Source organism: Lepisosteus oculatus, chromosome 15, assembly GCF_040954835.1.
Source record: "Lepisosteus oculatus isolate fLepOcu1 chromosome 15, fLepOcu1.hap2, whole genome shotgun sequence".
NCBI classification, from domain to species: Eukaryota; Metazoa; Chordata; class Actinopteri; order Semionotiformes; family Lepisosteidae; genus Lepisosteus; species Lepisosteus oculatus.
In genome coordinates, this window is record NC_090710.1 from 20593085 (window position 1) to 20615703 (window position 22619).

Genomic DNA, 22619 nt, shown 5'->3' on the forward strand with positions numbered 1-22619 from the left:
TCACTTGGTAAAATAATATTTAAATCAGCCTGATCTGTTATGTATCAGAGCTACTGCAGTAGAGATTTCATGGGTGGCCTTGTAGCTTTGACATCCTTAGCGATGAAAAACTGTATTATTATTATATCTGCTCCAATCACCTCTTCTAATCATGCTTTAGGTGTTAGAACTACGTGTTATAGGCAGCTTTCATGATTAGGGTTGATTACAGATGTGAGGTATGTTGAAATATCTATCCTGAGCAGGTATCCTGCCTTCAGTGATAGAATGCTTTGGTAGTTAAGAATTCCACAGCTTGTATAACCAGGTGCTAAAAGTTGCATAAGGCATGTAGCTGGGACGACCTCCTGTCCTCTCAGACAAAGGAAGAAGCTGAATCGCAGTCTGCCGTACCCCAGCCATGCTGTATCAGGGATGCGTACTGAAGAATGTTGTGTTGTAGCTCAGAGTGGTCACAGGTCACTCTAGACCCTTGCCAGTACCCCTTAAAGCAGCCAGAATACACAAGAGAGACAACAAAGACAGTCTGCAGGAGGAACTGGGCAGTCAACACGAGACAAAGCCCTATGAACTCCCTGCAGCAGAACTCTCTTTACCTGCTGCAATTTCATTACACATTTCTGGAAGACATTCAGACACGAGTCAGAGAGGCCATGTCTTGACATGTAGGGTCAGTGGGGTGGCTCTGTGGCTAAGCATCTGCACCTGTGACTGGAAGGTTGCTGGTTTGTATCCCGTGACCGGCAGAGAAATCCTGAGCAAGGCCCTTAAACCCAACTGCTCCAGGGGCGCCATATAAATGGCTGACCCTGTGCTCTGACCCCAACCTTCTCTCCCCGTCTGTGTGTCTCATGGATATGTGAAAAGACAAATTCCTAATACAAGAAATTGTCTATGACCAATAAAAATATCTTATCTTATCTTGGTCCTTGGATATTTAATTGGATTCACATGCCACTTTATTTCATTTTTAACACACTTTTTTGAGCTTGAAGTGGAGGGTCCAGAAAAGTGGTTTATAAGTGTAAGGATTATATTTTTTTGTTTAAAGCCCACTGGTAAATGGGGAACTGTTTATAGGACCACATAAATTTGATTGGTATTGACCCATTCAAAGAAGCCAATTTTCTTTTAAACTGTGTCAACAAGACTTTGATCCCAAAAGCCTGAACCGAACAGTTGTAAAATGTGAAAGGAGATGTCTTTCAAGCTGTTAGCTAATCAAAGACCAGACATCTACTTCACTACAGATGGAATATAGGACTATACTGCATAAACCCTTCTTATACTACTAGGTTTGAACACCTCAGCAAGGTACTCAGGAGGAAATGGGAAATAAAGACTTATAATCATATGCACAATCAAAGCTTATTTGTACTCTCCAATTTCAGAACTTTCCAGGCACTGTTTATTACAATGACATGTATTCCAAGTTGCATAGATAATATAAAATGTAAAATAATTCATTCCCTACCTTTTTCTGCAGTTTGTGACATACCGTTAAGGTGGCCTTAGAACTTTGGAATGCGCCTGTAATTTCTGTAGATATTGTTCATCACTTTTGACAGGATAATCAAAAGTTTTATGATGCTTTTCTACAAAGCTAAAAAGGACCATCACCTATGTATCTTTCCTGTCCGCCGACTTGGCGCTGTCATTAGTTAGCACTGAGGGACGTCCATAAGAACAGGGCTTAGGAGTCAGGATGTGAGTGACATCCCCATCAGCTTCCAGCTCTCCTGCTGGTACGTGAACTCGTGGTCCTTCTCATTAAAGAGGCCGCTCGAGCTCCAGCCTAGCGGGTCTGTGCTGAGGTTGTGGAGGGTTACATGAGATTCAGTTCAGCTAAGTGGACTGCGTTACTAATGTGCTGAACCGCAGGGCTCCACCAGGGACTGGGCTCTGCAAAAAGGCTTTCTAAGAGTTGGAGTGACTTTGGCTAGCTGCTAAAAGATCAAGAGCTGCAACACAGCCCTGTCGAAGACCGAATTCATATCACTGGCAGTTCCCTGTTGTTTAATTTCTGTCAAATCTTTGCGACTTTAATTTTGCATGACTTCCTGGTGGCATTTTCACTTCGACTGCCTTTGACATGCAAACTCACTGTTCGAGGAAAATCAGCTTTAAAGGTGACACTACCAAACCTAAAGCCAGGACATGTAAATTGGAAGTAATATTAGCTTCTGTGGAGCTATAAAAGTCAAGCAAATAGCATTTAGGTTTACAGCATGCAGTTTTATTTACAGTATTTCAGGCATTCAGGCTTTATAATTCAATTTAGTTGCAAGTGTGATGTTACACTCACAGGCACCCTGTTACTTTACTAGTCAGACAATCAATGGACTGCACATATAAAAACTTAACAAGTCATCACAAGTGAGACCCACAGAGGCCATCCCAACAATCTCAACACAAACCAAAGAGCCCAGATGGCTGGAAAAACCCAGCAGAAACAAAAACTAAATGAACCTCCACCCTTAATAAGTTAAATTAAAAAAAAGATGTGGTTTCTGGTGCTTAGACCAATCATATATATAAATGTATGTTGCCAGCAAAAGATATCCCTTCTAAAATATATATACCAATAAACATACCTTACAGTCTCAGAGCAAATAAATGTGCAGTGTATCATACAGTGTATTGCTATCCATTAAGGCTGATTTTTAGGGTTTAAAAAAACGTTTGCGTTTTGGACAGCATAAAGAAAACACACAAAAAAAACAATTTTAAGAAAATCCCCAAATAAGCCAGAGATAACTAATTAAGTAACCATGTCATCTCAAAGTGACAGAAGGGAAATTGGACTTACAGTATAAAGGAATCTCCCACAAAGTAAAACACCAGCAAGTTCTCGGTTTTACAACTGTACAAATGTAGGCCCCTTTTGGATTAAGTAAACAAACACTTTCAAGTGTTGCTCTTCAATGATCTATCACAGCAGAAATGTTAATAAACAATGATTATAAATGCTGTCTACTAAGCAAATGGTAGTCCAGGTTCTAATTAGAGCAACTGCCATACTGCTAACCTGACTGTTGTTTCTATACTTCATAAGGAAGAAGCTATTGCTACAGAAATAGTGCAGGGAAACCACCAGCTACAAATTAAAAGTTGCTTTGCAATAGGGCTCTCTGTGGTTTCAGAACGTCTTTTAAACGTTTAAGACAACAGAAATTCAGTTCTATTCTTGCACGAAGAAGCACCTATAAACCATTTTAAACTACTGTACTGTCGACTTTATAAGAGTATTTTCTCATTCAAGGATGGAAGACATAGTATTTTATAGAAATAAATAAATGCAGTTTAAAATTTGTGACTGCAGAGCACTGAATAAAGAGAGAAGTATGGGTACAGTGACTTGCTTTCTGATACGCTGTGTGATCTCTGCTTTCCGTCTGCCTTCGCCCGCCACAGATAAGATCCATGAATTTCTCAGCTGCTGATCCTGTCCTAGTGCTTTCTCACAGGTCATGGGACTTAACCAGCCCGGTTATCAATTACTATGTCTTAGACTTAGAGGATAAAACAGCACACCACAGAAAACAAAACTAATCAAGGAGTAAAGTTTCAACACGTCGACACGTTGCATTTTTACTACGGCGCAATATTTGACTAGCAGAGAAGAATCAGGAAGCAGCTGGATCTGTGACACTCTGGGATCAGGATCCCGCAATGTGAACGAAATAAACGCCAATTAGCTCTAAAGCTCTAAAGACTGAGACAAACACAAAATGTCCACTAAGAAGAGACAGCTTTGTATTTTACACCAATAGAGAGCTTAAGAGTCTGTCGGCTTAAGTTTAAGTTCCGTTACACAATATTCGGATCAGCTTTGAAAGGTGCATCACAGTTCCTCTTTAACACCTCGAAAAGAACAGATGACATAAACTTCAGTACCTTTAGACCTCAGCAGCACACAGCACCCCAGGGCCATAACTGTGGAAGCCCCTGCCCGCGGTGGTCAGCAGACATCAAGGAAACACTTTCACACAGGCCCACTGTCCTCCTTCTGTTCCTGCTCTCATCTGCATCTCAAGGCAAGACCTGCCTCAAGTGTCCAGACACACTCTCTGCCGGAGAGACTCTGCTGACTGACTGAACTCTGACTGAAACATCTGCCGGCCTCCACTGACACCCCCTCCCCCCTCAGCTCACCTCACCCCACCCCCGACAAGAGCTGCAGATGGTTCAGTCCTGCTCCAACTTGGGCCTTCTCTAATCCCTTTCTGGTCCAGTAGAGGAGCAGGCATGTGCATGAACACTAATCCCATGGTGCTGAAAAAAGTGTTGGCTAGTTAACCCTTCCTGCCACTGCGTTGTGCTAATGTAATGTAATGCTAATGTTAACGTAGCCCATAGGAATTTGGCCTTTTCTGCAAACCCACCTGTGCCTAAGGGATTGATCCTTTACTCATAAGTTCTCAGAGGCATTCTTTAAAACAAATAATTATGTCAAGTTAGGAAACTCATTAGGAAACTGCAGTGTTCACTGTAACTTGCATTTATACATTTGACTAATGCTTGGTTAAGGTCAGTCAAAGTCAAAAGGAGAACTAAAGGACACGGCATAAGTCATGTTTCTGCATTTATCTTATAAAAAGAAGAAAGCTAAAACTGACACCACTGCAAAATGGGTCTGCTTTTGAAGTGAACTGTTCATGTAAGTTATTACTTACAGGTATTACTTATAGTTTTCCTGCATGTCAATTCACTTTTGCTGGAACACTGCGTAGTGAAAATTGACAACACCTCTGAAAGTTCTGCCATTTTAGCAGTGTAAATAATTTGTTTCCCTAAAGCACTTTCCACTTTCCTACACTGAGCAAAGAAGAGGCTTAAGTTTTAAGACTGAAACCAGAGGCAGTCTCTGATATTTGTCTTTAGCTGATAAGATTATGAAAATATTCTTTTTCTGCTCTGTACTTGTTGCAACAGTTGCTTCCTTCCTTTTCCTCAGTGTTCATTTGCCTAAATTTGAGAAGGAATCGGCATGTGCCATCTCCTTTGGGAGCTAAAACGTGCCTGAGACTATCTTCCAGCGGGCCATTTTTCTCTCGCTGAGTGATAAGTGCACCTCGCTGTCTTCATCACCTTCAGGGAGGAGGATGCTGAGGGAAAGCAGAGAGGCAAATATCTGCAATAATTGCTTGACAATATTCCAAAGGAGTGCTTTAATGACAAGATCTTGGGTCTGTGACAGTAATGCCAGAAGGATTCTTAGCTTTCTTCCCTGCTGAACACAGCCGAAGAACAAGCAGGGAAGAGCAGCAAGCTGCTATCATTCTAGTCAAAGACATAACTCTAGTATTAGTAATTGAATGTATATTTCTATGTGTATACCTTGCAGCACTAACAAGTAGCAGCTCTGATTAGAGAGCAGGTTTAATCAGAGACTGAAGCACATCAGGGATGAAAGGCCACTAGGAGAGCAGTATCAAACACAAATAAACAGGAGTGAAGAGGACAAGGGGTCAACGTAAAGGAAGGGGGAGTAGGAATTTGAACTGGGGAGGTGCACTGAAGATCAGAGATGGCCAGAAGGAACCAACAGCAGCTATTAAAGCTTGGGGCATGTCCTCTGCCAGAAATAGTGAGCAACATGAAGAAACATCTAGTTAGAAGGACTTAGAATCAGGGACGCAAAACATAGGAGTCTAACAGAATAAATCACAAAACATCTCAAAACACCATTCTATGGAACTAACATTAATGCAAGTAGTAGTTTTAGTATCAATATAAATATGAACACTTTTCCATAAATGCAAAGAACTTCACAACAGCACACGTATAATACAGCACACGTGTAATAAACATAATAGAAGATGAAAAGGCAGAAGTTGCAAAAAAAAATCAAATTTACCCAGTGATACTAAAAGTATAACCAAACCATACATTGAAAACTGTAATAAAATTCTTCATATCTCAGTTTACTTTCAACACTACCTATCTATTTCAGCCATTGAAGACGTCTTAAAATCTGCACCTTGATATGTGAGATCCTAAAGCAAAATGAGAGATGTAACAGGTTTGAAAGAGGTCAAATAGTAAGTGCCTGAAGTACAAGTGCATCAGTCAGAGAAACTGCAAAATTATTTAACATGTCAAGGGGAACCGTGTCGAAAATCCTGACGACATACCAAACAAGGGAAAACAGCATCAGGGAAAACAGCACAAGGAAAGAGGAAAAGTTGTTGCAAGTCGAAGCTCACCAATAAGGATAGACTTAACAGGACAGTTGCTAAAACAAAGCCTCAAAAATGACCACAGAAGTAAATCTACAACTCCATTACCCAGTCTCAACAAAAAAACTGTAAATCGGAAGCTCCACAAGGCTGATGTTGATGGAGGAACTGCCATTTGATAACTGCTTGAACCCAAGACCACCGTGCAGCAACACATAATGAAGCAGCAGAAGAATTGTAATTGTAAGTCATCTTACTCTCCTTCTTGCGTCCAGGTACAAGAAAAAGAGTATGCTGCCTTTGCTTGCTGGGAGAGGCTATGGGTAAACTGGGTAGAAAATGGATGGATGGACTGCACATTTTCTAAAGTGACAAATGTTACCAAAGGTATATTTAAAGAGAGACACAACACCCTGCAGTACTCATAACAAACACAGTGCTTTCCTTTTCCATCACCAAATATCCATGACTAAATATTAATGTAGTACATAACTGCTTAATCATTATGGTTTATTTTGATTTATGCTAGGTTGCATTATAATAATGCATAATTTTTTTTGCTGACACTTAGGAATCATCAAAAAGGTCCTATTACTACTACAAAATCTAAACAGGACCCCCTTGACAGGCAATTGCTACTTCCTAACCATAAGATGTACTCTTCATGCATCTGACTAATTTGAACTCTGCAGAGCTAAATCTATAATATGGTCAGGGATAACTTGGAGCACATTTTTCCTCTTAGATCTAAGGAAGGTATTTCAAAAAAGTAGACTTCAAAGTGATGAGTTAGTGCTGATACCTGAAACCACAGACAAGAACACCTGAGCTACTGTACAGCTGGAAGCTCAGGTGGTGAAAACGTCAGTCACTTCACCATACACAGCTCTGCTCTGATCTCCAAGTAGTTTGGGAAGTTTGTACCACATACTTTGTGGTTGTCATGACCTTTTTGACAAGGCAAGAATGACAGAAGCAAGAGTATAAAACCTGGACTTGTCTTGCTGTAAAATATCATTTCTCTTGAACAGACCAGATCTAGCTGCTGTGTCTTACATTATTAAATCATATGCTAATTGTTGAAATCTCAGTTGATGTGATAACATTACCACTTCAACAAATTTGGAAACCATTACCATCTACAGCATAACTGGAATTTTGCTTGTTTGTTTTTACTGAAGAAAAACAAAGCAATAAAAACATTATTATGGACCTGATGACTTGGTACTGTGATGGACTGGAGTCCTGTCCAGGATATGGCCTTGAGGCCATCGCCTGCTGGATAGGCTCCAGCTCCCCCGTGACCCTGAATTGGATGAAGTGGTTAGAAAATGGATGGATAATCATTCAGGAATAGGTAAAGAATGGTGGATTGTGATGTTAATATGCTTACTATCCACACGAAAGGGTTTTGACACGGAAAAACATCATAGGTATTGACTTTAGTCAGGTTCCCTTTAAGATCCTGTTCAGCCAACAACAAACCCTTGTTTTGCTGGTGGTATTTTAAGGCAATATGTCCTGGATAAAGTAGTAGATATATATTATATACTATCTTGTACTCACCATGATCTGTCACACACTACTATTAATCGTATGCCAAACCGTCAGTAAAAATCAACAAATATACACATTGAAGAGCTCTAGACTTAAGGCAACAGGCCCTTTATTTATTGTTTTAGCCTTTCTGGGAAAATCTATCTGCAGCAGAGCAGCTTCATGAAGGTGCCCCTTTTCCTTCTTTTGCCCAGGTAGGGACGGAAAGAAATAGGATTGGAAACTCCCACCAGAGCTGTCCATTCATTTGCAAATCTTTGGAGGACTTTTGAATGCATAGCTATAATATGAGAAGTAGTTGCAGGAGGATATCCCCAGAATGACTGTGCATACTTGAGCGCCTAAGTATGGAATTCTGAGGAATAACATTAAGAATGTTATAAGTGTACAATGGATGTATAGCAAGTGTGGCTTGCTGTAATGTCTTTGAAATTAATAATCTAAATGTACAGATATAAACCCATTAAATATTAAGCGTAACTATGGCATATTATAAATACCCCAATTTAATGATCCAGAAATAGGCTTATTTTAAAAAAAGCAATGTTGCTTCTACAGTCTACAATGAGACACAAAAGCTGCTCCCTTTTAAAAGTCTGATTAGTAAAATACAATGTCCAAGCCCACAATGCTTGTGTGTATGGAATAATACTGGCGCTTACACCTAATCCTCAGTAATCTCGCACCCTCTCATGCAGTGACCTTGGCGCCAGTCTACTGTGCAATAGGTGAGCTTTTAGAAATGCCTAAAAAACCATGCTAAAATGTGTTTCCAAACCCTGGTAGTGCCTGGCACATCCCAGTCAGCCTGGGGGGACGGGAGATACGCATTAACAAATTGAGAGTTGAATCTTAAAGAACACCTACAGATGGTGATAATCACTGTTTCTAAAACAGGATGGAAACTAGCCCGTATTTTCATATTGTAATGCTAGTGCAATAACTTGCCAGTGGTAAAAGGCTTGAAAAACAGGGGGCTGATCTGATTACTCGCATGCAGCTGTCCATAAATATTACAATAGTAAGAGCAGAATCACACAGAATGTATTGCTTTGAAAAAGAAAACAGATTGGCTCTGTTTTGTAACTGACTCCCTCCGACCTTCCTTTTAAATCAAATTAGCAATTTTATGTATTGGCCTGCTTCCTTTTAAAAATTGAGTTTAGAAAATATGTGCATCATACATTTCTAAAACCAGACATAGCATTTTAATATTTAGTAGTACCTTCTAATGCAAATAATAAACAACTAACAATGATAATCAGTCTCTTTTCCTGCCATCAATGATGTAAGCAGTCTAATATTACATTTAATTGTACTGCATTCCAAAACACTGACTGAGAGGGGCAAGGAAGTGTTATTATTTTTTGAAAGAAAAATCGAAAAGATTTGCAGAGAACAAATATTTTTAAAGGTTAATCATTAACATGCATAGCTCTTCAGCTATTTAATCATACACGTTACATACTGTATTTGAAGAAAACAAACCCTTTTATTTATAAAACAAAGCCTGTTGTTTGAGTGAAAGGGTAAGAGAAAAAAGTTACATATATCACAATTTAATTTTTTACACCTTTACACCTGCTTTGAAATTAATTCAATTACTGCAAGCTACGATATTGAGAAAAAATACATAAAATGTAAACATAGATGCAAACACTGCATTCATTATAGAGCTCTATGTGTTAGTATGTGTAAGACCTTCCCAAAGTATTAATACAGTCCTGGAGTTGACATATTGATCTCTTGGTAGACTACTATGGGACGTTCTGCTACATATGAGCAGCAGCAAGCTGGTGAGGGTCTGTCAGTTACCGTTGTTTTCTGTTGGAAACAGCAAATTGGTTCCTCAGATGTTTGTCTTGTCTCAGATCAGGAGAAAAGACTAGGCACTGCATCACCTGTGTGTTGATTTCTTGCCATTGTAATCCTAGCATTGTGTGGTTTTGCATTGTCCTGCTGGAAAACTTTATAATGAAAGTTTATGATTGGCTTTCAGAAACAGACAAAATGTTGAGTCAGGAACTTCGTCATTGTAATGCTAAATTATAACACTGCATTCAATCTTGCACTTCTTGCTTTTTTGTGTTAAAGGAGTTTTCTTCCCATAGCATCACACTTCCACTGCCCCACCCATTGGCTTACACAATGCCACAATAAGAATAACAATCACCAGAATGTCTTCACACATGTTGTCTTCTATCAGGGTCTTCAAGAACAAAATGGCTTCCATCAGTGAATAGAACACTTCACCACCCTTTCTGCAGCCACCTCAGACATACCCTGGCTCACATAACATGGCAATATCATCTCATAGCTGTAAATATGTTGACAACCTACAAATGATGCAGAACATTTTCATTGCTGTCATTCTGTGTGCGTTACTTCATCCTGCAGTGTCCTGTGCAGTAAACAATGTAGACTGGAAATTATTGTGCAAACGGCTCAGATGAATATGATGGTCTTGTGCCACTGTGGTGACCCTCTGCATTCCAGGACATGACCTGTCCTTCAGAAAGCCAGTTTCCTAGTTTCTCTAAACCAGTCTGCTAATTGTTGAGGTACAACATTTCTTTCTCCAGACAGCTTCTCTCACCGACCTGTCATCTTCAATAGTGGCTTTAGCAATCTTCATTACTGAAGCAGGGCACAGTCATGTCTCAGACAGTTCTTGCATTAGTTAAAATAATGTCTTTTTGAATGGCTCTACAAAAATTCTTAATCATCTAATTTTGGCCATTTTAATGCAACCCAAATTCTAAACCCAAACACTGGGCGCCTGACATTTTTCTGAAATCACAGAACTCGAGCTTAGTATTTTGTTCCCCTAGGGACAATCAACAGACTTCTTTGCTCATCATTTAAAATGTAATAAGCATTGTCTATGTGCACAGTGAGCCACAGATGTAAAACTCAAGGTTGTCATGTTTTCATTGTGCAGAGGTATATATAACCTAAAATCGCAAATGCCATATATAAGCCACATTGTTTTTTAAAAATATTTTAATATAGTTTAACCTAATTAAATCCCTTGACTTCAGTACAAGCCAGACGGAAATTCATATACTTGGTCAATTATATAATAGGGTTGTGAAAATATCCATCTCTGTCATCTCTGTTATATGTATTTAATGTGAAGGATGTTTATTTCTCATACTTAGTATTAGTGTTTGTTAATAAATGGAAACATTTGGAGTTACTTCTATCCAGGTCTTCGCTTTTGTCAGATAACCTGCTTTCCACAACCCTAGCCGACACAGTTTAACGAACACCTAATAGTCCAATTGTCCTAGTAGTTCGCTCTTTCTGTAAATGTGGTTCAGTTTCCAAGTAATAAAATGTCCAGATGAAGTGTCAGCTTCCCAAAATCTCATCGTCCCAAGGCCATTAAATTCTCTGCCCTAATTTGCAAACAATGCTCCACAGTACGCAATCCTGACGGACATCATGGTGACCCATTCTGCACCCATATCATCCCAGAAAACTGCCTCCTTAACTGGAGGTTTGAGGGAAAAGTGGGAAAGCAAGTCAGTCTTGAGAGTTTCTTAATCAGGTCAGGTCACGCTGGAGCACAGCCACTGGTGAATGCAATATTTACTCCTGACCTTGTTTCAGCCCACAGGGTCTTTCTTTACTCTCTTTTTCTTTCTCAATGCGCTTGTAAAAAAGTGCGCCAATGGTAATGATGTCCCTCAACAGCACAGTCTGCGCTACACATAAATGATTCATTCTCTTGCTAACTGCAGCTTTGTTTGGAAAGTTGTTCAAGAGTTCTTCGGGCGACAGTCTCCTCAACCAAAAGGCAAGTGAAATGCTTGAAAGGATTTTCCAGGGGTAGTGCAGGATGGAGTAGGACAAGACTGATCATGATTTATTTTAAATATCCATTACAATGCCATAACATCTGCAGAAAACTTATATTAACCACTTGCTAATGACTGAAGGCATTAGGGAACATGAGAATGAGAAAGACAGAGACTGAAATTATGTGCTTTTGAAAGCAAAAATTCATAACCTCAGGGAATTAAATAAAAAAAATTATGTGACTTAGAATCGTTGACACTGTGGCTTATCTCTGGTTAAATAGGTTAAACGCATGACATGAGAAATATTGAGAAAGGCTGAAAGAACGTTTTGATTTTCCACAAGCCAGGTTCTTATTACAGTTCTTAAGAAATAACTGACCAACTTTATGATGGAAAAAAATTGTCTATCTATCCATCGATTTAAAGGTTATTTCATATTAAAAAAGAAATTAAAACTCAATTCCTTATTGGAGCCCTGATATCTCCTGCTCTTGGAGCCAGAAAGTGACCTTTTCACTCACATTCCCCCTGTAAGCCTGAGTGAAAATCTTCTAGCAGCTCTTAATAAATTGCTTCACCATCACTGATCTGGTGAGTAAAAAAAATGATCTGGTGAGTTTCAAGAACCTTAATATTTCACACAGAGACCATATTTTAAGGCTGACATGGACCTTGATTTTCCATTAACTTTTTTTTTCTTTCATATTTGCTTTACGCCAGCAGGAACACTCCATAAAACATCAGCAGTCAAAAGGTTAAATATTTATACACCAAGTGGAAGTTTTGTGAGCTGAGATAATATGAACTGATGTGTCTTTTTCTCTGGGAGTTGGATGCACCGGAGAGTGGAATGTCATGACAACTTGATCTTTCATTCAGCTTGTCTTCTGATTAAGATGTCTTTAGTAAAAGTCATTGCCTGTGTAGCTGAAAAGTTATTTAAGCAGCAAGTAGTTAACTTACTGCACACAGAATCCATTTCTCTTGATAGCTTTGCTTTAGAAGGTTTGAGTGACTTTCTGTTTTTGATCTTATATGCATCTAAAATGGCTGACAGCCTTGTTTTAAATATAATTTTCCTTTTGCATCATTTGAAGCAAAAATCAAAATCAAATGAATCCTGGAGTTGACAACAACACTTTCCAAATATGGGGAAAGAACTTAAGAGTTTGAGTTTCCTTGTGATTCAATGGAATATTTTGCATGTCTTCTGACACTGACAAGCCAGAGCTGAAAAGATTTTCTCATTAAATGTCTCAGTTTCAGAAAAAATAAAGAGAAAATGGAGAAATTATAATTGTTTTCCTTAAAACTATTTTTTAAATATTCTTAAACTTCAGTCAGATTTGCTTTAGACTTTTTTAAATCCTTCTCTAAAACCGACATCTCTGGGCTCAGAATGTACCAGAAACAACATGTCCTTGTAAACAGTGTGAGGTTATAAAATCACTCTAATATCTTATGCGGTATTTAACAAGGCATCCATAGTTCTGAAAGGCTATGTCTTCAGGAAAACAAAACCTGTTAAAAACTCAAAGTTAATTTTCTATATAAAAAATGAGCACATCATGTCTTACTCTCTTATTAAGTACAGTACCGGGATTGGGAGAATATATGTTATACCTGCAAGTCTATCATTTTAAGTACAATTGAACAGCATCAAAGCCTTTTTTTCTGCCTTTACCAGAAGCCTTTGTCCTGTATAAACCTACCACTCATGGCTCTTGAGCAGGTGACACCTGTGTAAGGTGCTCAGACCAGTAAAAAACACCTGCCCCCCAAGCTCAACACGCCCATTCCATTGTGCAACACATTTTAATTGCCTTGTGTTCTTTCCTCTCCTGGAGGGCATTCCTTCCTAGCATTTGTGAAAGATCTTACACTCACTGAAGGAGGACCTTTAATCTGTGAATCAGAAGCTACTGTATTTTGTCTGGAATGCACCAGTAGGAGGTGTCTACCTGCTAAATGAGCCATTGTGGTTGCTGCTGCTGTTTCTGCGCCCTCCAGGTACAGAAAAGCAGACGTGATACATGATAATTAAACATGAAGGTTATTTCCTCCTTATCTGAAATTGCATTATTATTAGTTATTTATAACCACTGCTGTAATTTGCTGTTTTCTACTGATTTGTCTAATCCCTGCCTCACCATAATTTCCATTTCAGACTCTATAAAAGAAAAGTTGGACTAGCCTGCTCAACTTTCTTAAATGTTGTATGGTACATGGTTCTAACAACAGGTTTCTTAACTAACGCCTCAGTGGTCAGAGTTCTGAAGGCAACCATAGCCCCGTGCTATAAAGTATGAAGAATCTATGTAAAAATATGTGACAACCATATGTTGTGCTAAAGGTATTCATGGGGTTGTCTTAAGACAACGGAGTATTTTTTGTGATTAAAAAATCCTTTTACAGAGGTCACTCTTCAATGTTGTCTTTTTTATGTATTCGCAAGATTTCATTATAACCTTGTGCTTGTGCTTTGAAATGTCTTCTTTCAAGCAATTAAACATGATAAAATATTGAGTAATATGAAATCAATTCTTTCTAAACAGATCTATCAACATCTGAGGTTTATTTTTATGAGTAAATCCCAATTCCCTAGATGGGTGACCAAGTAACCAGATAAAACACGGTTACGTATGTAATTAAAATTGAATGACATCGAAACTAAACAAATTGGCACCACTCCTTTTCAAGGGGTAATTATACTTATACAATATCACAAAACTATGGTAAGTGACTCAATAAGACAAATAAACAAATTAATTGATTCAGAAGGAGTTGTTCCAAAATGTAAATGCAGATTTACATTTTAAAACAAAATGAGAGGATCAGCACCGAGGCTGATGAATGCATGTACAGTATATGGGAGGTAAAATTAGAAGCATAAAAAAACTTTTTCATGATATTTTAATGATAGGGACTTAGGTAGATCAGAATGGAGTCCTAACCTGTATTTTGGGTAAGTGGTAAACAAGTGAACTAATTTCAAAAAAGCTTGCATCATTTGCTTACTTTAAAATATAATCGAGTCTGATGAAGTGACATGCTTGACTGACAAGTCCTAAATAGTTAACATGACCTTTATAATAAGCTAAAACATCAAATGTGGCTTGAGTTGTAATTTGCAGGGATCATATGATACACAGCACTAAGCCAAGGACTGCTAATTCTTAGAAAACTGCCGGTACTTCTCTCTGTTCCAGTCCTCACCGAAACATCAGTGTAAACATACGTAACCTAATTCTGTGTTTTTTTAAAAGGAATAAAGCTTGTGTTTCAGAGAACCGGGTAAAACCCTGACAAAACAAAACACAAATCCATCATATTTGAAAACAGTTCTGTCACTTACAACCTGATATTTCCTAAAGACATATGATATCGGCAAAACTGAAAATTGCAAAGCTTCTGCGGCACAGCTATAAACAAGGCTGGCAGCATTTAAACTTCCGCTCAATCCTAACAATTTTGGAACGGAGCAGCTCTTTTATGATAAAGGGCGTAGCATGAACACAACGTTCAACAGCTCTGCATAGAGAAATGAAAAGCAGAAGGCACAACTGAATCCTCATTCCTGCCAAGGTGCAGTCACTCTGAAGGCAGAGGGGGTTTATGTAACGGTCAATGTCTGGCAGTCTGTCTGGCCTGGCGGCGGAGAGACAACACCCTTTTCCTTCTCTGTCTGCCATGGCAAGTGCTACCCTCCCCGCAGAGCCGCCAGCCCACCCACAAGATGCTTGTTTGCGCAGCTAAATTAAATAATTGCTAAATGACACATTAATTACCTCCCATCAAATTCTGGAAATGAGCCTGGGCCTCCAAACCGTACGGCTGTGTGCGGCAGGAAACTGTGGGAGCCCAAGCCTACAACATATTGTTCCCATTAAAGACGGGACAGAGCAGATGGGAGCGCTAGCTCCTTTCTGAAACGGGGGAAGGAACAATGGAAGAGTGACAGGGAGGTGGCACGCGTGGGGAGGGGGTTCATACGAGGCTCCAAAGGCTAAAAGAGAGTCCCTGGCACTCTTCTGTGCCACCTCCCCCCACAGAACTGCCAGGCAGGGAAGCAGCGCGCCGAGAGTACCGCGCGGGAGGCAGCCGGTCGGAAGGAGGAGCACTCTCTGAGTCGCGGCAATGTGGCCTGACAGCTCGAGGGTTAACATCGCTCGGAGCCACCCGGAGCACGACAGCCCCTCGCGCCAAATGAGCCCACCGAGGGAAACCAAAAACATGCTCTCAGACAATCTGCGAAATGGACAAGGCTGGGCCTGGAATACTTGAGCGACAGTGTCAGCTGTTGCTTTTGAAATAAAATCTTAAGGAGATGCTGAATTTGAATGGTCACAGCACCGTAGGTGTAGGTTCTCTACTTGAAGTGCTTGCCTGCTTATAATAAAACGCTTCTGTGGTTAAAGAATTGACCCTTACGCACTCTATTCACAAAATTAACTGGAGTTATACATGTAGCAGCTGTTTTCACCATCTGTTTTGCTTCAATGAAACAAATTCTAAATTTTTCATATTTTCCACCTAGAAGGCACAAATGTACCAATATCCTAGGCATAAGACATATCTGGGGAAGTAGGTATAATAAATGAGTACAGTATGTTGGAAAAAATGAAAGACACATCATGTAGAAAAGGTTCGCAGACACAAGATGACTAAAACAGAAAAAAAATTCAGGACAGCTCACAGGTAAATGATAAAAACACTACAAACAATACTTTGGAGGACAAGAAAAGAGGGTCACAAGTGTTTCACTTCTCATGACCTTTGCAAGAAACAGTGCTTTTAATACAATGTCACCCATTTGCTTTGGGGTGGAGAAGAAGATATGTCATCACTTACGAGAGATAGGTTTTTAGATTTAAATGTTTCCTATTTCAGACTGCTTAGTCTACTAATGAAATCCATATTTCTGACATCCAAGTCTAACAATTCTGGTCTCCATTTCAGAGTTTTAAAGAATTCATGGCCTCACATATTAGTTTTTAACTAACCTGTATTGATTTACAGGTATGTTTAGGCAATAAAAGGACTCCAGAACCACAGCCCCATCCAAATAGTACAACTGGCTTCAATAACATAATAATCTCAGTAGTGCACAGTGATGCTACATCAAGGTTTGGTATTTAAAACAATAATCATTCAGTTTTATCATTATAATTTTAAATCTCTGAAACTGCGCCCTCTGGTGTCCATGCATAGTTAGAACGGACAAAAGAACTTAACTTCTGCTGAAATGCAATTTCACATTAACCGAAAAACTGAATTTGGACAGACACAGGAATTCAACCTGTTCATGGCTGCTGTGCTAACTAAGACAGCCTCTTCAGAGTTTTAAACTAGTTGAGAAAATCCTGCTTTTCAGCCTCGAGGCGACTGTGATGAGCAGGTTCATGATGAAGGACAGACTGAGATAAAACCAAAATATTTCTTCAAATTAGGAAGTGATTTGAAAGTGGACAGTGCCCCCCCCAACCTGCATTGACAAAGACCCATATTTTAAGACTGTTTATGGAGTGACCTCTGCTTCTGAAAAGAGCGGGAAATTAAAAGGCTGGCTACCCATCTTCACCCAATGCCCAAGGCAACAGATACAGCACTGCCTGTTAATTACACTATCCTCTGGCCCTTGGGGAAAGGGGATTTGAGAAACACTCCACTTCATCAAAGAGGAGACTCTAACAATTAATCACCAGCAAGCTCTGTGCCCAAAGAAATCTTTTCAATTAGTCTTCCATATGACTTTTAGAAGCAGGATGTAGTAACTAAATAGCAGGTGTTCAATGTCTTACCCTCATGCTTCAGCTAGATTGAGGTAGTGTCATGCACAGTCACAAAGCCAGCTCACAGAGGTCTGTTTAAAATGCTTAGTGGCAGACAGTCCTTGGTCTTCATATGCAGTGCTACTAGCATTCCACTCCCGCAGGTCTTTGCACTCCAATACTAGCAAGCTAGTCAGGGTTTTAACTTAGGGAAACCAAAGTGTAATCTTCCATCTCACCCTGGGAAATAATCACTATATGCACAAAATGAAGGGCCTTGTCATTGTGCACCAGTGCAGGTTTTAGGGAATAAAAATGAAGGGTGTGTTTCAATTACCAAATATTTTTTTTAAATGAGGTAACGACGCTACATGTCATGTCTGACACAGACATTGGTATTTCAATGCAGATTACTAAATGGTTTCCATTCTATAATGTCCATGTTTTCCTTTATTGTGAACAAATCTGCCTTGAGAAATGAAATCCGGCTCTACATGAAAAATAGCAAGCAATCAGTTACAATGGACCTGTTTCAAGTCTATTTCAGACCTGTTTTCATTAGTTTTTGCTCCAATCCACCCTGATAATGATAAATAAATATAAAGAAAACCCTTAGTTTGGAACAGAAGAAAGGAAAAAGGGGTTTATCTACATTTCTTGAAGGAACTTTTGCTTCTATAATACATACTATAATTTCTCTGAGTTGCTGTATCACAGATGTTTTCTGTCTTTCTTTGACTGACCCAGGATTTATTTTTACACAATATTTAATACTGCTGAAAATAACAGTTAAACAAACCAGAAAATGTACTAACTCATAGGTGTAAGAAGTGCTTGCCCGTCAGTCACCACATCATCAACCCGGTGCAGATAGCTCTGTCTGGGTTCTGGTCTGTACGAGAAACCTGACTTCAACAACATTTAATCATTTTAATAGCCTAATAATTCATTTCAGTTACTTGATTGCACTTTTATTTGGCTCTTTAGCTTTGCTGAATAGTTGTTTTCGATTCAAATAATAGCTTTTCATTTACTTAATCCCCCTGATCTCCAGCCCATTCTACCATCGTGGCCAATACATATTCATAATATAATATAAAAATAATATAAGGAAATTTGTAAGAGTGTCCATATATTATTTCGTTAAAACATCTCAAATTAAGATGAATTAAAATAGATGCCAGATGCTCGAGAGTAATATAGATTTTTGGGGGGGAGTGGGGGTGCATTTATTTATTCCCATATGGGATGTGTATACTTCATTTCAGCTTCTAGTTCATTCAGTTGTCAAATGCCTGCACATGTACCTTTTAACTGTCTGCTCCCTTAACGCACTTTACTATGTTAGCTACTGTAGATGGATTAGGATCACCAGTGCCTCCCTTCGACCAAGGCAAAGAGAATATCACAAGTTCCAATGTCAAATTGCATACCTAGCTGTGGGAGGGCTGTTACCTCCTACTCATCAAGCTCCCTCACTGAGGGAACCATTATGACCCCTGCCAATATTCAGGGCATTTCACCTCCTTCCTGTCTGGCTATTCACTTCTGGCAGTCACCCTGAAACATCATCAGAAGTAAAAAGATAAAAGATAATAACAAATGAAAAACAAACCATGTTAGCATTTCTGCACACAGATTTTAATACGACAAAAAGCAGTCTTTGACCAACATGTATGTTGTTTTTGTTACGCTAGCAGTCTGGTGGGGAGAAATGTACAGGAACGCCTTCTACAGTACATAGAAAATAACTTTCTGAGACATTTTCAGTTCATAACCCTTAGGGCCTCTGTCTATTACTTCCAGGGCTTTTTTCCAACACCTTTTTTGAAAAGCAAGTCAAATTCTGGTCTGTAAAAAAAACGAATTGTGGAATGCGACTGAGATACGTGCAAAGGTTTGGTTGATTTCTCCATTTCCCATTTCTCTATTTATATTCTTTTTCCAGTGTTTAAAACAATTAAAATCCAGCTTTGACCAAGACCAACAACATTGTTTGTTGTCTGAGGGTCTCCAAAAGTTGTCTTTTCAGAAAAGTAGTCGTGTTTAGAAATGTTATTTTTAATATTTAAATCCTGTGTGGTTCTCCAGCTTATTTTTTTTACAGTAAAAAATGCTACCTGTGTTCCGGAGCCAGTGACTGGCTTGTGTCAGACTCATATCACCCTGCCTCGCCCTGTGAGATTAAACAGAAGTGTGGGACTCCCCCTGAATTTTCAGAAAGCCTGCAGCTTCTCTTACCAGGCAGCCCACAACAGACCACACACAGGCAGCTATGCCCCGTGCGGCTCCCTTGTAAGAAAGGCCCCTGTGAATGAAGCCTGCTGGGTGAAATAAGTGTGAGACAGGAGGTGTGAGAGTGCCTCCAAAGGCAGCATCCCAGTACAGCACTGCTCTGGAGAGCCACAGTGTGACAGTCAGCCCTCATCAGGACTCTGTGTGTAGCTTAATTAGTAGATTGCTGAAAAATGCACAGCGCACAAAGAGGAGTGTAAACAACATAGCTTAAAACTACATTGAGTGTAAGCTAGAAGGAAGAAAATTATATTTCATCGGGATGACTGATGTATTGCTTTCACTCAACAGCATATTTTTTGAGACAAGACTATTTTTCGGCAGTGGAGCCAAGAAGTATAACGTAGTGTTATGACCGCAGCTCTCCACCCCCAGTCCCCTCTCTATTACTTGACACAAGGAAGTACAGTATAAATACACCCTATCACCGGGAACCTGAGAATGCTACCTTATTGAAGCTGACAATAAAAGAATGATTAATGGAATCATTGGAAAAGCACTTGCTGGAGGATTTTGGATCATTTACACGGTTTATTAATTGCAGGAAAACAAAAGTGAACTGCGCACGATAAACAGGCCGGGTGTTAAAGTGGAAATGTGCGAGGAATACACTTTCGGGTCACAACTGAGAGATTCCCAAGTGTCTGTGTGCGGAAAATTGATTGCACACATGTCTTCTCGTTTCCAATTGCGACACAGATCCCACAGATGAAAATCGAGCTCAGGTAACTTCAGTATTCACAAAGCTGCTGTGTTTTCTCGTGGGAAAGGAAAAGCTCTGCTGATGTCTATTCTCAAGTCTATAATAACTTCCACTCTCTCCGCATTAGGATATAATTAAAGACATCCATCTTCAGGACAAAAAGATGGTTCCCCCTGATATTTTAATTCACACTTGAGCTTTGCTACTTACAAGTCTGAACAATTAATGAATGGCTTATTCTTTGATATTTAAGAAAACACTTTTTTTAGGACCACCTTTTCAGTCTTCTAAAGCTTTGTGCTAGAGTTGCTCATCGTCACTAAACAACACTGCCCATAAATTCTTTGTTGGGTTGTTGAAACCCTTACCGGGAACAAATAACTTTCTGGTAATGAACGGATGGAAAAAACACACTTCAACATGTGACAATATATCATGCAAACAACACCTGTAAATAATGTGATTTTATATTTAAAGGATATTGAATCACAGCAGAAGAAATTGAAAAAAAAATCTTCTACTACTTAAAATTAAACTTTTATAAATGAGGCACCAAATTACTTGGCAGGTGATATGAGAATAATAAATAAAAAAATCACATGGGAATAAACATTTCTGCCTTTGCATAATACACATTACTGACCCGACGAACCACAGAATCTGTTAACACACTGTGACACAGCTGTAATTCAGCACAAGTCTGTTGCTTTATCAATTCACTGTTTGACTGCCTGTGTTCAAAAATAAAACCTCCATTCTAGAAGTGTACCTGCATCTTTTATTTGTGACTGCTGCAAATAACTTGAAGTTCGTTCTCTGATAAAGGAAGCCAAAGAAGTAAAAGACAGAATGAGAGGGAAACAAATGCAGCGTTCTGACATCATTAAAATTCCCCACACCTTTTAAATCTGTAAAGGATCACTTACAGTGTGGGACTCCAAATCCAGTTTAGAAATATATCAAAGACAGGAGCCTTTTTTCATTGCATTTTCTTCCACTGAGGCCACAGACTCACATATTAAGTTGTAATGGGGTTCATACTGAGTTTGGCAGAGTCCCCACCGAAAAAGGCCTTTGATGTCTGCACATCAGGAGAGTGAGAGAGAGGGGAGAGCCAAACCAAAACAGTATGATAAGAGCAGCATTTACCATATGACATGCCTACAGAACTCAGGCACACCTGGGTTATTAGTTTCACAAATGAGACTGCATGCCCTTTGACCCTACCTCTTTGTTCCATCTTCATCTCTGTTCTTGAGACGTCTCAAGTCAGTCAGTTATGAGGCAGGAGCCTCCAGGCAAAACTACAAAGAGCTAAAGGGAGGAATTCAAGCTTGAAACCTAATTGATGGTAGGTAAGGTATCCTCTTACAAAGTCACCAAAATGCATTCTAAATAACCCCCCCCCCCCAAAATGAGAACGACAACGTCCTCTTCGTAAAAGGATTCTTAAAAACATTTGATAAGCAAGCTTCACCGTATTTCTGAACCAGTAATTTTTCCAAACTGTTAAAATAATGTTTGTTGTAAAGTTATTTGACAACCCCACAGGATCACCAGACAACAGAGCAGTTAGGCATCTGCAGCAATTCGTCATAAAAACAAAACAACTGTATTTATACTTCTGGCTTCAAGCAATCCAAAACCTAACGTGCTTCCTGTGCTGTGAAAGCGATTCCAATAATAACACAGGAAAACAACAGTAATGAAAAAAAACGCCAGGTTTGAAAGTAACAGATCAAAGAACAGCAAAGAGAGTTGATCTTTCATCATGAGGATTTTGTGCCAAACCAGTTTTTCAAATGTTTTTTTTTGTAAATACTCTTTGACAAAAATGATGGCAGCTGGGGAGAATATTGAGACCTTGGCTTCTGTAAAAGGGCAAAAATGAGAAATAATGCGCAAATTTAAACATGCATAGCAAAACCTGTGCCATCCCGGGGAAAAAAGGAACGTGACAACCCGAGGAGGTCAGTGTGAAGGCCCCAGTGCTCGCTGATGGCAGGTGCCATAGTGGGCACAAGGAGAGCCAGGAGATTTGTCTGTGCGTTGGGGTAGCAAACGTTAAGAATTTTTTTAAAAGTAGATATAAATGACAATGCTTAAAATATTTTTTTAAGCAGGTAAATACAAACAAGTTCAATTAATAATTAATTGCTGCCTGAAACAGAAAATTGTATTACCAAGTTGGTCCACTTATGTCCTCTGACAACATACTGTATGAATACCATGGCAGCCCTTTGTGTGACCGTCGCGGTTCCGCGCGGGCTCGTGTCCTCGCCACTCCACCCCGCCGGTTCATCTC

General features: G+C 39.4%; 1 protein-coding gene across 3 annotated transcripts in view; it reads right to left on the reverse strand.

The window, feature by feature from the left end:
- nhsb (Nance-Horan syndrome b (congenital cataracts and dental anomalies)) overlaps positions 1–22619 on the reverse strand; it is a 155523-nt gene that overhangs the window by 43080 nt on the left and 89824 nt on the right. The window contains exon 1 of one of the 3 annotated variants that reach the window (XM_069178871.1): positions 3898–4150. The exons of the other annotated variants lie outside the window; for them this stretch is intronic. Within the exon in view, the coding sequence (XP_069034972.1) occupies positions 3898–3934 (37 nt within the window). The 5' untranslated portion in view covers positions 3935–4150. Of the gene's footprint in view, positions 1–3897; positions 4151–22619 lie in introns of those variants that run through there. 3 annotated transcript variants of the gene reach the window in all.